Below are 18,898 nucleotides of genomic sequence, written 5' to 3'. Positions count from 1 at the left end.
GGAGGGGCAGGGCAGCGTAAGAACATCCTTCTGTCACAGCACAGCCCCAGCAACGCTCTGAGCAGGGAGGTGGTGGCAGGTGGGGACATCCCTGTCCTCACCCAGCAGGACATGGCTCTGGCACAGACCCCACAGACACGCAGCCACAGGAGACCCCCAGCCCCTGCTCCCCCTTGGCTGCTTTCCAAGGGTCCCTGCAAAGGCTGCCCCCACTTCCCAGCTTCCCATTCGAAGCAAACCCTGATGGGACTTGTGACAGATGGGCTCAACCTCTCCACCAACCCAGCAATGGTCTGGCCTGGGATCCAGAGGAGGAAAAGGCCAGAGCGGGCCAAGAAGTCCAGGAAACCATGAAGGAGCAGAGGGCCCCTGGGAGCATCGATGCTTGTGAGCTCAGAACCTTGGGTGGGATTAACACATGGAGAGCAGATGGCTTTTCCAAGAGTTATTTATCAGGGAACAATGCAAGTTGTGGGTATGAGGAGCCCCCTGCACTTTTCCCTGTGAGCCAGCTGCTTCACCCCATCCTCCTGCCAGCAAGGCACCAGTGGGTGCCTCGAGCTCTCCCTGCCTGGCAGTGTGACTGTGCCCTGGTGTCCTGGAGCAGGGACACCTCCTGAGCTGTGCCCTAAGGAACAGAGACCTTCCCACCAACAATAGATCTTTGGATGAGTCCAGTTTAAGTTCCCCCTAATCTGCAGCTGGACTGCACATCTGTGATCTCCTCTGCGGGGTTTGGGATGAGACTGAGACCCTTACTTGCCAACAGCTCCCCAGCGAGTTCCTGACAACACCCTGAATTAACACCAATGAAATCCATGTATTTAATTCTTTCAAATGTGAAGCACTGTCCAAATCTGAGACTAAGACTGGACCTGAGTTGTACCTAAGGTCCATCAGGAGTTTAGGAAGCAGGGGGGTCTTGTCTGAACCTTGTAATCAACAGAATGGTCTCTCTTACCCTTTTACATCCTCAGTCTCAGTGTAAATCATTCCAGCTCAATTCCAACTTGATTTTCCTTAGTCTTTTATGTCCATGTAGGAAGTACCAGAGGGAACCTCATCATTGTACCCTGTTAAATCACACTTTCATAGATTCATATTAAAATAACTTTTGCTTACAGCATTGACAGTGACTCTTTGAGTGACTCTAAATCACTTATCAGTGACAAATTGATGTTGTTGGCAGGATCCAGATTCATGGCAGAACTGAGGCCCTGAAGCTCCTGAGGGCTCAGGGGATGGAGAAACCCAGCAGGGGAGGATCAGGATGAGCCACGGCTTCCTGGGAGCAGCAGGAGACCCTGCTCTGAAGCACAGGAAAGGAGCATTTCCCTCGGAACATACGGCAGCCACAGCCCCCTCTGTGCTGCCAGCCCGTGCCCGCTCCAGCTCCGGGGCAGATGCCATCTGTGCTTTTTGGGAAAGGATCAGACCCGCAGAGGGGAGGCTGCTGGAGCCCTGGGCACTGTACCTGCTCAGCCCAGGCCCTGCAGTGCAGATCTGCAAAGCTGTTCTCTGGGTTCTCAGCACAGCCTTTGTGATGCCTCTGCACCCAACCAGCGTCAGGGGGATGAGTGGTGAAAGTACCCAGAGGTCCTGGTCAAGGCTAAACCCCCTGGCCAGGCTGGGCTCAGCTCTGGGGGCTCAGCTTGTGGTGCTCAGCACTGGGGCTGCAGTTTGGGCTGCTCAGCCCTGGGGGCTCAGAGCCCCAGGGGCTCACAGCTGCCTGCTCCCTGCAGCACTGCAGCTCAGGAGCAAGTAAACACGAGATGAAAGCCTGGAGAGATGAAAGTGGGGCTGGGGCTGCTGAGGCAGAGTGAGCTTGAGCTGTGGCTCCACAGACCTGTCTGGGCAACATCCTGCACTGCTGGGCATGGGGCCGGGCTCAGACACCTCCAGCCCTGCCACATCTTCTCCTGCAAAGGTGCTTTTCCTCCTCCTCCCTTGGCTGAGCTGGTCTGGCATGGGGGGTCTGTCCCCCAAAAAGGAAGGGGGGCTGAGGAAGGCAGGTCCCTGCAGCCCTGTGGGTCACAGCTGGTTGGGTGCCTCAGATCCACAGACAGAACCCACAGCACTCCAGGGGGGTGTGAGAGGGCTGACCCAGCACCACTCACCACCCACCTGCAGCCCCACCACAGCTCAGCACTTGGGGCCTTGCAGGTGTCCTGGTTTCAGCTGGGACAGAGCCAGTTCTCCTCCAGTAGCTGGTACAGGGCCGTGTTTGGGATCTGGGATGAGAATAATGCTGATAACACACCGATGTTTTGGTGTTGCTGAGCAATGCTTACCCTAAGCCAAGGACTTTGTGTGTCCCGTGCTCTGCCAGCAAGGAGGGGCACAACAACTGGGGGAAGCAGGGCTGGGCCAGCTGACCCAGGCTGGCCAAAGAGATAGTCCACACCAAGGAACAGCTCGTTCTCCAGCTGAGCTGCACCAACAAAACATTGGGAGAGGGCTGGAGGGTGGTCTCAGCACCTCCTCTGGGCAGGGGAACAGGCAAGAGCCAGTGCTGCAGGCAGGGATCAGGACGACCTACAGCTGGGGAGCCCCTCACTCCCCTCCTGGCCAGGAAAACAATGTGCATCCCTCAAATGCAGTTTTTCCCAATTTAGTCCACCAGCCTCAATGACTGCACCTCTGTCTCCTTCCCATGGTAGATGAGCCTCTTGGCAAGTTGGTGAGCTGGAATTCCCCTCCCCTGCCCACTTCCACCTGAGTTTCAGAGCTGGGAGAACAGCTCAGCCCTTGGGTACAGAGACACTGCAGACACAAGTCAGGACAACTCCAGGCTGCTGATCAGGCCCCACGGCCTTGGGACCAAGCGCAGGGCTCAGAGCAGCCTGGACCTGGCACGTGCAGAGCAGGAGGAACCCAACCAACCCCCAGGAGCTACGCCAGGAGCACACACCCATGAGCTCCCAGCTCTCCAGCACAATCCCCAAGGAGCCCAAACACCCCGTGTTTGTTTTGCTGATGGGAAGGTTCTGACGAACGTGCAGTCATGAGAGGCTCGGCGGCGTGTGCTGTGTAAATACAACCTAATTTATTGGTTCCATTTCAGAGCACGAGTGGTATTTGTACGAGTGTCCTAACGGCAGGATGAGAAATGAGAGAGTCACGTATGTACAGAGATTCCAGGGCACGGGAATGCTTTGTAAGGAAGAAGTGGTTAGTGGTGCAGTTTGGTCACTTACTGGTCCCCAAATCCTAGGTAGACCCACTACCTACCAGGGCACTGCCAAGCTCTCCTCATGCAAGCAGCGGGTGAGGCCGGGGGGCTCTGGCTGCATTCCAGAGATTTTGGTCCCAGATGTGCACAGCTGGGTGGGGGGGTGATGCTGGGGATCAGGGAGAAGGCTCTATTTCCCCAGCGGGAAGCAGGATGGTCCCGGCAGGGTCAGCGTACCATGAGGGACAGGGAGGGAGGGGATGGAGGAGAATTCCTGGTGCCTGTCCCAGCACCTTCCCTCTGGTGGCTCCCATGAGAAGCTGCCAGTGTGGATCTGCGTCCCCATGGGGACAGTGCAGAGCCACAGCTGGGCTGTGTGTGCAGAGCTCAGCTCAGGGCTGGGCTGATACTCGAGGGCAGATTTCCACTCCAACAGCATCAGCCCCAATAGTGGCAGCCATGGGATGAAGCCCAGTCCCAGCTCACTCAGAGGAAGCACAGGAGAGCCAGGCCTTGGGGACAGGTGGACACAGAGCAGCTCTGCCCCAAACCTGGACTCACAGCCAGGAGAAGAGGTGCTGGGGGATCCACACCTGGGGGGATCCATGTACATCAGTCCTGTACCCTGCCTCCAGGGGTGGGAAATGTGTATCCCAAGGGAGGTACTGCTTCCATGGCAGCACCAGCCCCACGACACAGCTCTGTGTGAAGTGTCTGGCTCAGCTCACTCGGGGCACAGGGAGGAGGCAGCTCAGGCAGCTCTTCCTCACTCCGAGAGCCAACATTCCCATCAAGTGGCCCACAAAATATTTTCTTTTTTATAGAAATTACTATAAAAAATTAGTTAATCTAGAGCATCTTTAAAAAAATATTCCTGCAGTATCACAGTTTTACATTGAAACTCATTAAAAATATATAATTTCTTAAACGAAACGTCTCTGTTCTCCCCTTGAATCACATCTCCAATATGGGGCTGGGGCTCGGAGTCCTCGGAAGAGGTGTCGAGGCGGGATCAGGGGGGTCTGAGCTCAGTGGCACATCCGGGAGGTCATTTCCTTCTGGCAAAGGGACAGAGAAGATAAGGGACTGTGAAGGAGGATCCAGGCTCCCAGGTGAGAGTGTAGATAAAACCCCCCTGTGTCTAGCTGTCAGTATCACTCCAAGGCACAGGGTGACCCTGCTGCCCACAACTCCAGTTTGGGCAGGGCTGTGTTCCCCCCACCATTCCCAGCACATCCCAGTCACATCCTGACTCCGGGTTCCTGACAGCTACACTGCAAGGCCAACTGGTCCTGAATTTGGGCAAGCAGCTTTAGAAGGGAATCATGGAATCCTTAAGGGTTGGAAAGACTCCCAAGATCATCAAGTCCAACTATTACCCCACCACTGCTGTGTCACCACTAAACTATGTCCCCAAGTGTCACAGCCACATGTTTTTTCTAGGGATGATGACTCCAACACTGCCCTGGGCAGACCTTTCCAATGCCTGTCCCACCTCTTCAGTGAAGAAATTTCCCCTTAAATCCAATATAAACTTCCACTGGCACGGCTTGAGACTGTTCCCTCCTGTCCTGTCACTTGTTACCCGGGACAAGACTGAGCCCCCCTGGCTACCCCCTCCTGTCAGGGAGTTGTGCAGAGCCACAAGGACCTCCCTGAGCCTCCTTTTCTCCAGGCTGAGCCCCCCCAGCTCCCTCAGTTGCTCCAGACCCTTCTCCAGCTCTGTTCCTATCTCTGGACATGTTCCAGCTCCTCAATGTCTTTGCTGGAGTGAGGGGCCCAAAACTGACCCCAGGATTTGAGGTGGGGCCTCCTGAGAAGGTTCCAGAGCCCTCTGTGACTCCCCCAGCCCTGTGCTGGCCACAGACCCTGAGAGCCCCACCAGACACTCACCAGGGGCTCCAGCTCCTTGGTGTCTATGAGACTGAACTCTTTCACAAAGTAGTAAAAGTGCTTGTAGCAGGTGTTCACGTGGGCCTCCGAGCCCATCTGGGTGATCCTGTCGAAGTGGTGGATGTAGACGTGGACAAACACCCGGAAGAGCCTGGACAGAATCTTCTTCACCACTGGGAGGAAGTTCTTGGGAAAGGGAGTACCTTGGGAGGGGAAGAGTGGCCATGAAAAAACTTTGGTCAAGTTAAAACTGGTTGCTTAGGGCTAAAATAAATTGGTAAAATGGACAGATTGAGGCAAAAGTTCTGTCCCTGGTAATTTCCAGCTCTCCTCTCCTTTTTCCCTTCCTTTGGATCACATTTTTCAAAGCACAGATTTTTACAGTGACAGAGTGATGCACTGCTGTGACTGAAAGCAGAGCCCACATTCCCAGCATTTTCAGTCAGACAAGAGTTTCTTCTACTCTTGTTTGATGTATTTATATAAACAGTGCAAAACACCAGATACTACCAAGCAACTTCCCAAAGGGAAGGGCTGTTAACTCCCCACAGTTATCCCTTGTTTTGGTACATCTTCAGCCCTTTGGTTAAAAATTAAAGCTGTTTAGCTCCTCTTTGAAGGCTCCAGGACTGTGTTTGGCTGGGCTCCTGCAGCAGAGCAGTCTGGCCATGCAGCCACCTCCATGGGATCAGGGTGTAAAGTTCACACTGTTTCTGGAGGAACAAGGACGAGTTAAACCCTCTCTCTGCCAGAACTGCAGTATTTCAGTCAGCATTGAAGGACCTGGTTAAAGCTGAGCTGAAGCAGTAACAAGTAAAAAACCCCAAACCACAACCCTTGTGCTGTCAGAAGCTCGTCCTGCAGCCCAGAACAGAACCAACCCCCCAGTGAGGTCCCCAGAGAGCTGCAGCAGAGCCTGTGCAGCGTGAGAAGAATGGCTGGGCAGGCTTTGGTGCTGCAGCTATCTCAAAACTCGCTGTTTATGGCCCCCTCCTCTCTCTCCTCACTCCACACCAGGTTTAAGCAGCATTTTGGCACAGTGGAGGATCCCTGTGGATGCTCAAGTGGCAGATGTGCCTCAAATAGGGACCAACTGCATCCCATCAGAGCTCCAAAAGGATAAACACCAGGGCAGGAGGAAGGGAGGGGGCTCTGCTGCACCTCGTCTCCTCCATCCCAGGAGATGGAAGCTCTGCATAGGGACAGTTGTATTTACCTGATAACTTAGAGATTAAATTCTTCCATCTTCATCACAAAATAAACCCCAACAATCTCTGTCCCAAAGCCATGTTTGGATATGAGATTGAGGTGTCTCAGGCCAAACTCCCGTTTCCATGGTCCTGGCAGTAGATGAAACATGGCCCTTCCCTCCAGGCCTGTGCCAGCATCCCACCCCTCAGGAGGGGCAGAGACAGCCAGTGTGGCCTCTAATAACAGAGGGGGTGATTATAGCAGGTGACACCATCACCAGGTGACACAGAGCTGTGCCTCAGACCTGGGCTGGCCATCATCTCCCAGAGAGCCATCCTGCATCCACAGAGCCACTCAGAGACTGACTGCTCTAAGGGCAGCTTCCTGTTTCACTGTCTCGAGGTATCCATGACTCCCAGTGGGATGTGGTACAGCTCTGGGAATTCCAGCACTGCAGAAGAGCTGGGAAGAGCTCACTGCACTGCCCACCTGAGAAGCACAGAGGGAAACAGCTCTGCTACAGGGGTCAGTTGTTCTGCAGCATCTCCTGGATGCAACAGGGGCTCCAGGAGAAGGCTCCACACCCCTCCCTCCCTCCAGCCCCAGCTGGGACCCAAACTCACCGACATTGGTGGGGAAGATGTCCTCATTGTTGATCTGCACCTCGATCCAGTCCATGAGCAGGTTCATGTACTGGGGCGCGGACAGGGCCGTGGGTTTGCGGTACTTGTGCTCGTCCTGCCACCGGTACTCATACTTGGGCCCCCCCGACATGACGGGGCAGGACTGCTCCGTGCAATAGTCACTGATGGTGCCGTAGATGAGGTTGATGCGGTTGAAGAAGTCCACGACGTGCACGGCCACCCAGTCGTTCTGCTCCTCGCCCGGCGGCAGCTGCACGGCCACCTTCAAGTCCAGGCCGGCGTTGAGCGAGGCCTGGGCCTTCTTGTGCAGCTCAAAGCGCTGCGTGCCCGGCTCGAACTTGCGCTTGGGCCGGAAGGTTTTGTCTTTATTGAACACTTGCTTTAAAGCGTGGGACATTTTCCTTCTCTTGCGTGTCTTCCAGGCCCGCAGCGGTGACAGCCGGAGGCGCGGCCACTTCCCGGGGCACGGCTGGGGCGATTCTGATCTTCACAGAAACCTCCCTCTGCTCATCTGGTCCTGATCTGCAACAACAGCACAGAAGGGCAGCGATTAGGAGCAGCTTTCTCAACAGGAAACCTCATCTAAATCCCATAGGAAGAGATCTGGGATGCCATCTGGGCCCTCGCCCCACATCTGAGAAGGGGGGGAGCCCACGGCAGCTTTCCTTCCTCCTCCTTCCTCCCCGGCTGGAGCAGAGGGGAGGGGAGGCTGGAGGGGTGACCTGGGCTGAAAGAGTCACCTCCTGACCTGCTCCATGTGGGAATGAGGGAACAGGCCCCACAGCCATGGGAGAGGCTGCCACTCACCCTGACAGTGCCACACCATGAGAGCCCAAGCCTGAAGAAATGCCACCACCTGCTTAGCTCAAAGGCACTGACAAAGAAGGGTAAAACCACCTGGGTTTCACCCAGATCCCATTTTCACCTCTGCATCCCCCCTTTGGGAACAAGGCCAGGCCAGGTCATGCCAGCCCACAAGACAGCTCAGAGCTGCTGCCAGACAGCCCCCACCAAGCCAGCTACTGAAAGTGAGAGACAGGAACCAAGGGGTGGAGGGCAATGAGAAGAAGAAGTCACAGCTCAGGCACCCGGAAAGCAAATATCCTGAAATAACACCAGCCCCGAGAGCAGCCACAGCCTCCTCTGCAGGTGCTCACAGACCATAAACATATTTCCCACTTCAGTTTAGCTGCGTTTACAAGTTGAAAACTGGAAGATGAGGGGAAGCTCATCTTCCTCTTCCAGACTGTAGAAAAGAATCAGCTCCAAGGGTGAGACGCAAGTTGAGATCTGAAGGGATGCTGACGAGAAACACAGCTCTGTTTATCTGTAGCTAATTATACCTCCTTTGTTCCCACATCCAGCCCCTCACAGAATTTGTGCCAGGCTGCTCTTTGATGAAAGCTTAAGGCAGAAAGCTTTGTGTACCAAAAATATTATTTTACATGTGCTGGACAGAGAAACGAATAAAGTAATAGAAATTAAGCTAATGCCTTAAATAGCATAAATAAGTTTCCATAATTTCATAAGCAAGCAAGCAAAAAAAAACCCTTTCCCCAAGCAGAATCTACTTGGCACATCCCAAACTCAAGGTCATGACTACCATGGCTGCAATTGAGCCCGTCCCTAACAGATGCTGCAGTGCTAATCAGCAGTTCTTCTCTGAAGAAAGATTAAAAAGCTTTAAAGCCAAGGCCTCTTGTTTCCTTATTTAATTACAGCAAGGAAGAAACCCCAAACCACTCCAGTTCACCTCACTAAGAACAGGCTCAACATTTCCTGCGGGAATGGGCTCAGTAATCTCTTCCACGCAGGAGCTGAGAGATCCAAACCCCAACATGGGCTACGATGTGTTGGGGAAACCCTAAAAACATTTTAATGTGGTTCAGTGAGATTCACCATGGGCTGAGAGATGAATCCAGAGCAGATATGTCATCGTGGTTTAGGCTGGAAGGAACCTTAATGACCATCCAGTTGCAACTCCCTGACATAGGCAGGGACACCTTGCACTAGATCAGGATGCTCCAAGCCCCATCCAGCCTGGCCTTCCTGCAGCCAAAAGAGCAGCTGTGACCCTGTGAGCCACCTCAGGGGAGGCAACCCCAGCACAAACCCCTGGCAGATGTGTCCTTTAGACCGTGATCCAGCCCCAGACGTGGCAGAGGAAGCAGTGAAGGGTGTGGAGAGACAGCTGAGCAGTGCTGGTTAGCAGGAGCTGTGTCACAGCCTGGCCACATCCTGTGGCAGAGCCGGAAGCTCCAGGGACTGCGCCCACCCCAGAACTGAGGCATGGCCCCCACAGAACCAGCAATGTGGGCAGCAGGTGCTGAGGCTGCTGCTACTCCCAGCAGAAAATCCAGGGAAGCACTTGTGATGAGTTCCCTGCACTAGAGCTGGAGGAAAACACATCCTGTCACACAAGAAACCACAAAGCAGAAGCAGCACCACCCTCCCATGTGGCTCCCTGGAGCACCCCCAGCAGCGTGACTCCATCCCTGCCTCTTTTCTGGAGGATCTGCACTGCAGGGCCTGGCATGGATGTGGATGTAAAACCTAAGGGTAAAACAAACATCCCCTGGCTTTGGCACCACACATCAAGAAGCACCAACCATTTTCCTCATATGAGAGGGATGGAGAGACTTTTCATAGACTCCCAGAATATTCTGAGTGGGAAGGGACACTCAGAGATTATCAGCCCAGCCCCTGTCCCTGCACAGCCACCCCAACACCCCCACCCTGAGCAGCCCTGAGAGCTCCTGCAGCTCTGGCAGCCTTGGGACCATTCCCTGGGGAGCCTGGGCAGTGCCCAGCACCCTCGGGGGGAAGAACCTTGCCCTGAGCTCCATGCCGAGCCCTGGCCCAGCTCCAGCCCTTCCTGGCCCCCTGTCCCTGGCCCAGAGCTCAGCCCCTGCCCCTGTGCCTCCCCTGGGGAGGAGCTGCAGCCCCCAGGAGCCTCCCCTCAGTCTCCTGTGCTCCAGCTGAAGGAGCCAAGTGCCCTCAGCTGCTCCTCAGCCCCTTCCCCAGCTCTGTGTCCCTCCTTTGGGCACTCTCCAACAGATTTGGATCCTTCTGATCTTGTGGTGCCCAAAGTGCCCCCAGCCCTGGAGGTGAGGCTGCTCCAGGGCAGAGCAGAGTGGGACAATCCAATCCCTCCCTGGGCCTGGTGTCCCCCAGGACAGGGTGGCCCTTTGGGCTGCCAGGACACAGCAGTGACTCAGATCCAACTTGCCACTGACCAGGACCCCCAGGTCCCCTCCCACAGCACTGCTCTCCAGCCTCTCATTCCCAGTCTGTCCCAGGGCTGCCCCGTCCCAGGGCAGGATCTGACACTTGCCCTTGTCACTTGTCACATGGCTGGAGATTTCCCAGCTCCCATATTTGTCAGGGTCTCTGTGCAGGGCAGTTTACTTGGTGTGGAGACAGTACTTGTCCTGCAAACAAATCCCTGATCCTATGGAGACATCCTCCCTGAGAACTGGGGAGCTCAACACAGAGCAATTGTCTCTCAGACGATTCAGCATCTGTGTGAAGCATTAGCAAAATGAGTAGCTGACACATCAAGCAGATGCAGCCTATTTAATTACGGTCTCTGACTACAATGAGCTAAAAGAAACATTTAGCTCTAGGAAAAAAATAAAAATAAAGAGGCATAGAGACCAAAGCATCCCTGACATTGCTCAGAGATGATATCATCTGTACAACACCTACTTCCACAGGCAGGAGTCACAGCTGACACCGCCCCCCGCACACAAGGGAAAGGAAAGGTTAGAGACAATTGGGAAATGGGACATGCAAAGCACCTGGATGGTATCTGCAAGCTTTAAAGGTGGGGGGAAAAACCACTCCCCCTGCTAAACAAACCTCAGTACATTTTGCTGCCTCCTCCTTTCAGCCAGCCAAGATCACAGCAGACGTCGCTGGTGCTCTGAGAGGACCTTGGCTCAGGATCAGAGCCCATGACCCCCGTGGGCTGTCCAGGGCACAAACACACCTCCAGCTTATCCCAAGAACACGGGAGGAGCAGCTCCCTACTATGCTGGACTTGCCTGCCCAGGGGGCTCAAGGCCTGGCCCTCCCTTCCCCTCCCAAAAGCTCCTTTTCTCTGACTCCCTGCTTGTGCAGCTCCAGTCCTGTGCTGGTTTTGCTGCCAGGGCTGTTGGCACTGTCCTGCCATTCCTCTTCTCTTGCCAGGAATGGTGGATCATGAGGAGCTGCTCTAACACCAGGCTCTGGGCAGAGAAAGGAAGCCCAGGTGGCTGCTTCCCAACTCCTGGTCACTTGCAAAAGCAGCTCACAGTCTGGAAAAGGGAAGAGTCACCTCCTCCAAAACACCAGGAAACTGCCTCTCCTTGCACCCTGCTGAGCCATCCCGAGGTTTTCCAGGAGCCAGCAGAGTTCCCATCCTGCCCTCCCTACAGAGGCAGAATGGCCCAAAAAGGACTCCAGGAGTCCCATGACTGCTCCATCAGTGCCAGCCCCAGCAGCACTCCATACTCCCCTCTGCTGCCAACACTGCACAGGGGTTTAACAACAGCCAGGGAAAACCAGCAAGGCAGCAGTCAGCAAGCTCCTACCTGTGCTCCTGACCTCGGAGGTCACTCCTGCAGAGGGCTCAGCCCAGCTCTGCACTCTCTGTCAGCACTGGCAGGCACCGAGACCAAGCTTCCTTTTCCAAAAGAGAGGAAAAAACCTCCCCGTTTGTTTCGTGGGCGGCCGCAACCCTGCGGCTCCGCAGCTGGGGAGGGGTCAGACACGAGGCTGCCTCCCTCCTCCGTGACCCCAGCGCCGGGCCAGCCACATCCTGCTGCCTCTGCTAGAACAGCCCTTCAGCACAGCCCAGGCAGCAAGGCAGCTCTTCAAATCAGGGATTTGTCCAGTTTCCTGTCCAGGAAGCCAGGCTGCTGTCCTCGCATCCCACCGAGTCCAGCTGCTTGTAACCCTTGGGTGGGGAGCCTGTGACAGCCACCGGGTCCCCAGAGCTCCCCAGGAGAGGGGAGCCACGATCCTGCTTCCCCCTGAACCACTCCCACGGCCCTCAATGCCAGCCAGAGTTCCCAACACAGGACACAAAACCCCCCTGACCAATAAAGCAGCCCTGATAAAGGTATTTTGGATGCACTGAGCATTTCAAGTAAAAACCTGAATTTACAGAAGAAAAGCAGCTTCAAACAGGCAACTTGCAGAAATCAGCAAAGACGGACACACACACACAATTTTTTTCCACAATTCCACCCCCTTCCTTTCACAAATCCCTTCCCATGGCCACTCAGCACTTGCTCAGTGTCTCGGGACAGGATGATCCTGGTTTTCTCTGATCAAAGAAGAGATTTTACTACAGAGAGCAGGGACCAGAACAATCCTGGCAGCCGCACTACCCTAATGGCAGCCAGTTTCTGCGCCTCCAGAGCCAGTCTGGCAACAAACGAGGGCTTGTCTTCCTGGGACAAGACTTCCAGCCGCTCTTTCGAATGGATTTCTGATATGAGGAGCGAAGGTCTGCCCCGTGCTTACCTCAGGCAGGGCAGGGCAGGGCGAAGAGGGCTCAGTGTGGCTGGAAGGCACCCTGGCCATTCATAATCCCGGCCAGCCGGCACTTCCACGTCAGCCGCTTCCTGTCTGGCACTGCCTCCAGCCTCCCGGCCCAGGGAGCTGCCAATGTTTTCCCAAAATTAATCCTTCCCCTCTGCAAGCTCTGTCTTTCCTCCTGCAGGATCACTTCATGCTGCTGCAGGAGAGCTGAGCCACTTTCGGCATTGCCTTCCCCATCCGTCCCCCATGCTCAGCCCCGGCAGCTGAAGCTGCTCAGAAGTTTCAGGAGAAGGAGCAGCTCGACCCGGTCCAGCTGCACCTCCAACCCCAACCCCACTTCATTCTGCTGCTCTGCAGGACAACATCCACATTTTTCTTTTAGAAAGTGCTTTAGCAGCAGCCTTCACAACCAAATCTGAACAGGGCCACACTGGAAATGCTGAATTCTAAGGTTTGGGCAAACAAAGAGCCTTTTGTCTTTCACCAGAGTCAGCTCTAAGAAGGTCCTGCCTGTTGCCAGCCACCCCCAGGCCTCGCTATTCCAATCTGCTGCACAATTTGGAAATTCCCGAGTAAGAAATGGTACAGCTCTCCTGGGACTTCCCACGTCTCCAGGCCCTTCCTGGAAAGAGGGTGGCTTAGGGGAAGAGGCTGGTTTAGGAGCAGGACAAGGCTATATGCATGAGAAAAGAAAAAAGCATAATAAAAGACCAAAAATAGTTCTCCTGGGCTTTAACTGGCATCTCCTTCGCCCCTGCAAGGCCAAGCATTCCAGACAATCCCAAAGTTGAGTTAGTTTATGGAATAAAGGGGAAAGCCCTGTTAAATTAAGCAGTATCTGGGACAGCAGAGGACCCACCAGAGGTGAGGGGAGCTCTGGCAGAGCCCATCAGGAGCTGCAGGTGGGAATGCTGCTGCTTGGAGCTGAGTGTCCAGGTCAGCCAGCAGTGAGACACCAGCATCCATCCCAGGCAGATGGATGAACAGGGAATTTATTGCTTGGCTTCAAGATCAGGATTGACATTCAGACCACGGGCAGTGACAGGAGGGATGTTATGAGTGATGCTGCTCACACTGTACACCGATGCTGAGCGAGGGCAGGTGAGGCAGTGAGCGCTGGGGAGGCTGGAAAACCCAGTCTGGCAAGGGAGAGGGAAGGCAAGAAACCCAAATTTCCAGCGTGGATTGTCCCCCTGGCCTTCCTCCCCACAGCCACAGAGGGAGAAAAGCCACACGAGAAAGTAAGTTCTGTAAAAGGCTTCCCTCCCCAGAGGGAAAGGTCAGGCAGCAGATGCTGCAATCCCCAACTGTTCCCGTGGAACAGCAGTGACTGCAGGGAGCCCCACGGAGCCCCGGGTGTTACTGACTCAGGGCCAGCCCTGCTGTTCTTACGTGACATCTGCATCCATTGCTATGTCAGAGCCTTCCAGAGCTGCTGGAAGGTGTCCACAGATCCAGCCGGGCTGGGGCTGCGTGTGGAGGCAGAGCTAATCCGCTGCGGGCTCTGCAGGGCTGTGCTAAGCTGACAAGCTGGGTCACGACTCCAGCACAGGTTAACTACACACACAAGAATTTCCAGGGAAGTGCACGGCCAGTGATGGCATTGTAGGAGCAGCTCCCACTTTTCCAGGTCCTTCAGGAAGGCCTCTTGCTGTCCCCACAGCAGGGCTGGAAGGGCAGGGTGGTGTTTATTAAGTCCCAGCTGAGCTGCTCGTCTCTCCCTACTTGTGCAGGCTCTGTACTGTCCTCACTGGACTGGGATATTTCTGGGCTCCCAGCAGTTCCATTTCCTCTAACATTGAGATCTGCCCCCACCCAAGTCAAAGCTAACATCAGTTTGAAGCATGAAATTTGCATTAGGATGATAAAATGACTATGGCACCATTCTAACAGTGGGCTGGGATCCCAGGAAGTGTGGGATCACACCCCAGGGCTGAGCTGGAACACAAGCTGGCCACACAACCGGCCTTTCCCAGAGCATGGATAATCCCAGGGACAAACATCCCTTTTCTCTATGTTAATGTCACACGTTGGGATGAATGGCAGGATTGTTTCCTGCTGACAGTAGAGGCCCACGAGACCTCTCCTGCCCTGGCAGGAGATACAGGAATAACACAATCCCTTAGCACAGCTCCTGGCACAGAATGCGCTCATGGATGAGGAGCTGGAGACCACCTCAACACCAACCACATCACACAGCCAGAGGAAAGAGAGAAGAAGCAAAGGCAGCCAGACAACAGCCCCAAGAGAGGCCTGCAGAAAATACAGGGCCTTTCAGTGCAGCCATGGGACCAGCTCAGCTCCTGCTGCAACCACAGCTGTAGCCTGGGTGGCTTCAGCTCACCTTCTGCCCCATGAGTTCCCTGGAATCAGCACAGGGTCACACATGGGAGTGTCTGCAGCATCACCACGGTGGCCTCATCTCACTCACACTGACCCAACACCAGCACCAGCCCTTTGGGACCTCAGCCAGGTTTTCTGGAGGAAGTTAAAGCTGTCAGATACAATGAATTGTTTTCCTCTGGCTTTGCCCACTTGCAAAAGTTGCTGTTTTGCTGGGGTTTTTTCTGGCCTTCTCTGCCTCCATCCCTTCCTCCGCCCTCCCTTCTGCGTCATGTACCCGGAGCAAAAACCCACCCAAATACACCAGGAGCAGAGCAGCACCTCCATCACACCACCAGCTCCAGAGGGAAGCAGGCAGCAGAACAAACCAAGCCTCAGGGATACCTCTGCCTCCCAGGGGCATCTGGAAAAAGGAGGATAAAGGTGCAGCCTAAGGTGCACTCTTTATTGACAGCATTAGCTGGTATTACATATTCCTAAAGATGAGCTGATAAACCTCCAGTAAAGCTGGTTCTGGATCCACTTACAGCAGCATTTATGGCTCAAGAATCAGAAAATACTTCCCTGTCTTACTAGAAATTAGAACTCAGAAACTGAAAGCAATTCCATTCCCAGGCCTGTGGACAGGATTGGAAAGGTTTTGCAACGTGCTCTGACCCCAGATACTTTCACTACTCACATGGGACATTTTCTCTTTCATTAGAGTGGCCATGGAGACCCCTGGCCCTCACAGAGAAGCAAGAATGACCAAGCACAGCACAGATCTGGACAGCCCAACCTCCAAGATGGGACTAAATCACCCCATTCCAGTGTGGGGGTACTTTTCACCCCATCAGCAGAAGGGCCATGTTAGATGTGGACAAGGAAGCAGCTGGCAAACAGCTCCAGAAGCAGCTGAAGCGAAGCAGGACAACTTTGCTCAGGATGCTGAGTCTACTCCGAGCTCCCCAAGCCTTGGCCAAGCACATGGGAGAGCCCATTTCCATGTCTGATGATGGCACAGGTGACAGAGTGAGAGCATCCCAGGAGCTGCAAGGTGAGCCAAGACCAGGGAACTCCCTGCTCAGCTCCTCACTATAAACCAACAGCTCCTGGTTTTGCCACCACGGGAAAGAATTCCCAATGCTGCTCTCCCTCTTTCTGGGGATTTTGAGGAGTCACAAGCTCACCCCAGGTTCAGCTCACACAAAGTGACTAAGACAGAAAGTGAATCTGAAACATGGGATACACAGTTCAGGGAACAGCGACAGACAAACAGGGAGCTGGAAGTGAGCCTGAAGTTGGGAAAGGAAGCAGAGTGCAAGGACAAAGCTCTGGGGACTGCGATAAACAGGTGGCTGGGGAAGTTTCACATCTCCCAGCAAAATCCCTCCCTGCCCTGAAACTTGGCAGAAGATTTCCAGACCGGAAAGGGACTTTTAACAAAGGGATGGAAATCTAGGAAGTGTGGCCACTTTGCAGCTCCAAGCTCTAAGAGGAGGGAATCCTGCCTTTCACTAGCACTGACAGAAAAGCTCTGCCCAAATCTCTGTGCTGAACACTGGACAACTCCAGATTCCCTGTCCTTTCCCTCCAGAGGACTTCCTGCCCTTTCCTTTTGCCTGTCCTTCTCACACAGGTTCTTTGAAGGAGCTGAGCTCACTGTGCCCAGATCAGAGCAGAGGCAGCTCTGTAAGATCAGGATTCCTGAGCCTGCAGCAAGAGACAGAAGCAGAGCAAGAGTTTGCTTTCAAGTTCTCCTGACACATTCTCCCTCATGACAGCTGAGCCGTGGCTCACCATGACCTGAAAAAAAATGGAAAATTCCCCATTGCCCGACCAGTTTAGAGACTGAAAGGTTGGAACTTCAGGGCTATGCCTTTTCCTATAGCAGCTGGGCTGGAGAAAGTCGGGAAGGAGAGGTGGGATGAAATAGGGAAGTTGAAAGCTGTAACTCCACAGTTGTGCCACCAACCCCCTTACTCTCTGCGAAATATTTTTTTTTTCTCACTATGAATTTTTCTGTTGCTCATGAATCCCGCAGCAGGCTCGACCCCTCTGAAGGGAGGGGGCTGTGCCCAGCAGCCCCGGCTCTACTCGGGGATGTCCCATCCAGGGGGTTTCTCCTCCGGGCCGGGCCAGCACAGGCCATGCTCTGATCCATGCCCTGATCCCCGCCCTGCCCGCCCGGGGGGCTCCGGGCCCTCCTGAGGGGACTCAGGCCAGGCCGCGGTCGCCATCACCCCCCGCCCAGGCAAACACAAACAATTAAAGAACGCCCAGATCGGAGATGCGGTGGCCGCGGCTCAACAGGTCCCGTCCGATCCAGCCAAGGCCGGGGAGAGCCCAGCTCGGCCCCGCCGGGGGAACGCGGCTACTGGGGCTGGGGGGACACGTGGGCAGCGCTGGGGACACGCGGCCCCCTCCAGGCCCCTTTTCCCCGGAGGCCCCTCCGAGCCCGTCCCGCAAGGCCCTCCTCCCTCACAGCCTCTCCCGTGTCCCCTCACACCCCGAGCCCCCCACAGCCCCCGAGCCCCCGCACCTGCCGGGCCGCGGTCCCTCGCCGGCGGACGCGCACAGCTCCCCGGGCCGCAGCACTCCCTCACGGCGGGCCGCAGAACGCCCCGCGCGCGCGCCGCGCTCCCGCCACTCCCGCGCCCTCCCGCGCGCCGCTCGCGGCCGGCGCTACTTCCTCTTAAAGGGGCCGCCCCCGGCTGCGCCGGCCCCGCCCACGGGAGGGACGGGCCGGGGGAAGGCGTGCGGATGTTGGTGGGGGGAGAGTTCGTGTTCTATCATGTTTTTAAAGTTTGATTCTAGGTTATTTTACTCTATGTTCTTTTATTCTATTTCAATATTTTATTCTACTTATCTGAATTCCTTTTACTTTCTTCTATTTTCTTGCATTTTCTATTTTAATTTTATTTTCTACTTGATTTTGTTTTCCATTTTATCCTTATTTTATTTTCTAGTTTATCTTACTTTTGTTTGTTTTGTTTTCTATTTAATCTTTTTATTTTCTCTTTTATTTTTACTCTATTTTAATTTTCTATTCACTTTTATTTTCAACTGTATTTTTGTTTTCTTCGGTTTTATGTTATTATTTTCTTTAATTCTATTTATTATTTTTATTTAATTCTATTTTCTTTAATTATACTATTAATACACAAGTCTATGTATTTATTTGTGTAATTATATTTAATTTTCTTTTATTCCATTCCAGTTATTTCCCTTTCTTCCATTTTATTTATTTTCCTCTATTCTGCTTCATTTTATTTTTATATTTTTTCCCCATTTTATTCTGTTCCATTTCTTTTCCTTTATTCCCATTTATTCAATGTTTGTGTTTTTGGGAGCAGGGACAAGGCAAGGAGGCCCAAGAAGGGCATTGGTCCAGCGGGGGCAGCTGCAGGGACCTGCCCAGACCTCAACTCTAAGGTCATAAAAAGGAGAAGTGGCCAGAACCAGGCCCTGGTTCAAAGGGAACTGCTGACAAATGTCAGGATGGGGAAAGTCGAACCCCGCTGGGAAATCCCTGGGAAGCCCAAAATCACAGGGTGCCAAAAGCTGAACCAGAGCTGGGCGCTCCTGCCCCATGAGTGGTTTTCCGACACTCCTGGCTGGAGCCAGCAGTTCTCCAGCCCAGGTGCCCCACAGCCTCTGCAGATCCCAGTTCAGTCCCTGAGGTGTTCACAGCCCCCAGCCCACACCCCAAGTCACAGAATTCCAGAATCACTGGGTTGGAAGAGACCTCCAAGCTCATCGAGTCCAGCCCAGCCCCAACACCCCAACTGAACCCTGGCACCCAGTGCCACATCCAGGCTTTGTTAAACACCCCCAGGGATGGGGACTGCACCCCCTCCCCAGCAGCTATTCCAGAACTTCATCACCTTTCTGGAAAAAACTTTTTCCTGATATCCAACCTGAATTTCCCTTGGCCCAGCTGGAGGCTGTGTGCTCTGGTTCTGTCAGTGCTGCTGGAGACAGCCCAGCCCCAGCTGCGCACAGGCACCTTTCAGGAGCTGCAGAGTGATCAGGTCACCCCTGAGTCACCTTATCTCCAGGCTGAGCACCCCAGGGTGTTCACAGCCCCTCCCAGCCCAGCTGAGCCGCAGAACCCGGGGTGAAGCCTCAGCTCCTCGGGGTCTCA

General features: G+C 54.3%; 1 protein-coding gene across 2 annotated transcripts; it reads right to left on the bottom strand.

Annotated features, from left to right (window-relative positions):
- Positions 1 to 4,047: 4,047 nt before the first annotated feature.
- MOB3A (MOB kinase activator 3A) lies at positions 4,048 to 17,445 on the bottom strand. 2 transcript variants are annotated; one of them, XM_030233620.2, is made up of 4 exons: positions 17,294 to 17,445; positions 6,880 to 7,422; positions 5,066 to 5,268; positions 4,048 to 4,230 (listed from the first exon to the last, which is right to left on the bottom strand). In XM_030233620.2, the coding sequence occupies exons 2-4, from the start codon at positions 7,295 to 7,297 to the stop codon at positions 4,201 to 4,203; spliced, it is 651 nt and encodes a 216-aa protein (XP_030089480.1). In that variant the 5' UTR covers positions 7,298 to 7,422; positions 17,294 to 17,445; the 3' UTR covers positions 4,048 to 4,200. The 2 variants fall into 2 exon arrangements, with proteins under 2 accessions (XP_030089480.1, XP_009095098.1); XM_009096850.4 differs by lacking the exon at positions 17,294 to 17,445 and adding an exon at positions 11,475 to 11,597.
- Positions 17,446 to 18,898: the final 1,453 nt, after the last annotated feature.

Source organism: Serinus canaria, chromosome 28 (genome assembly GCF_022539315.1).
Source record: "Serinus canaria isolate serCan28SL12 chromosome 28, serCan2020, whole genome shotgun sequence".
NCBI classification, from domain to species: Eukaryota; Metazoa; Chordata; class Aves; order Passeriformes; family Fringillidae; genus Serinus; species Serinus canaria.
Note: the sequence above shows the minus strand (reverse complement) of the source record. Positions and strands in the feature narration are given on the sequence as shown.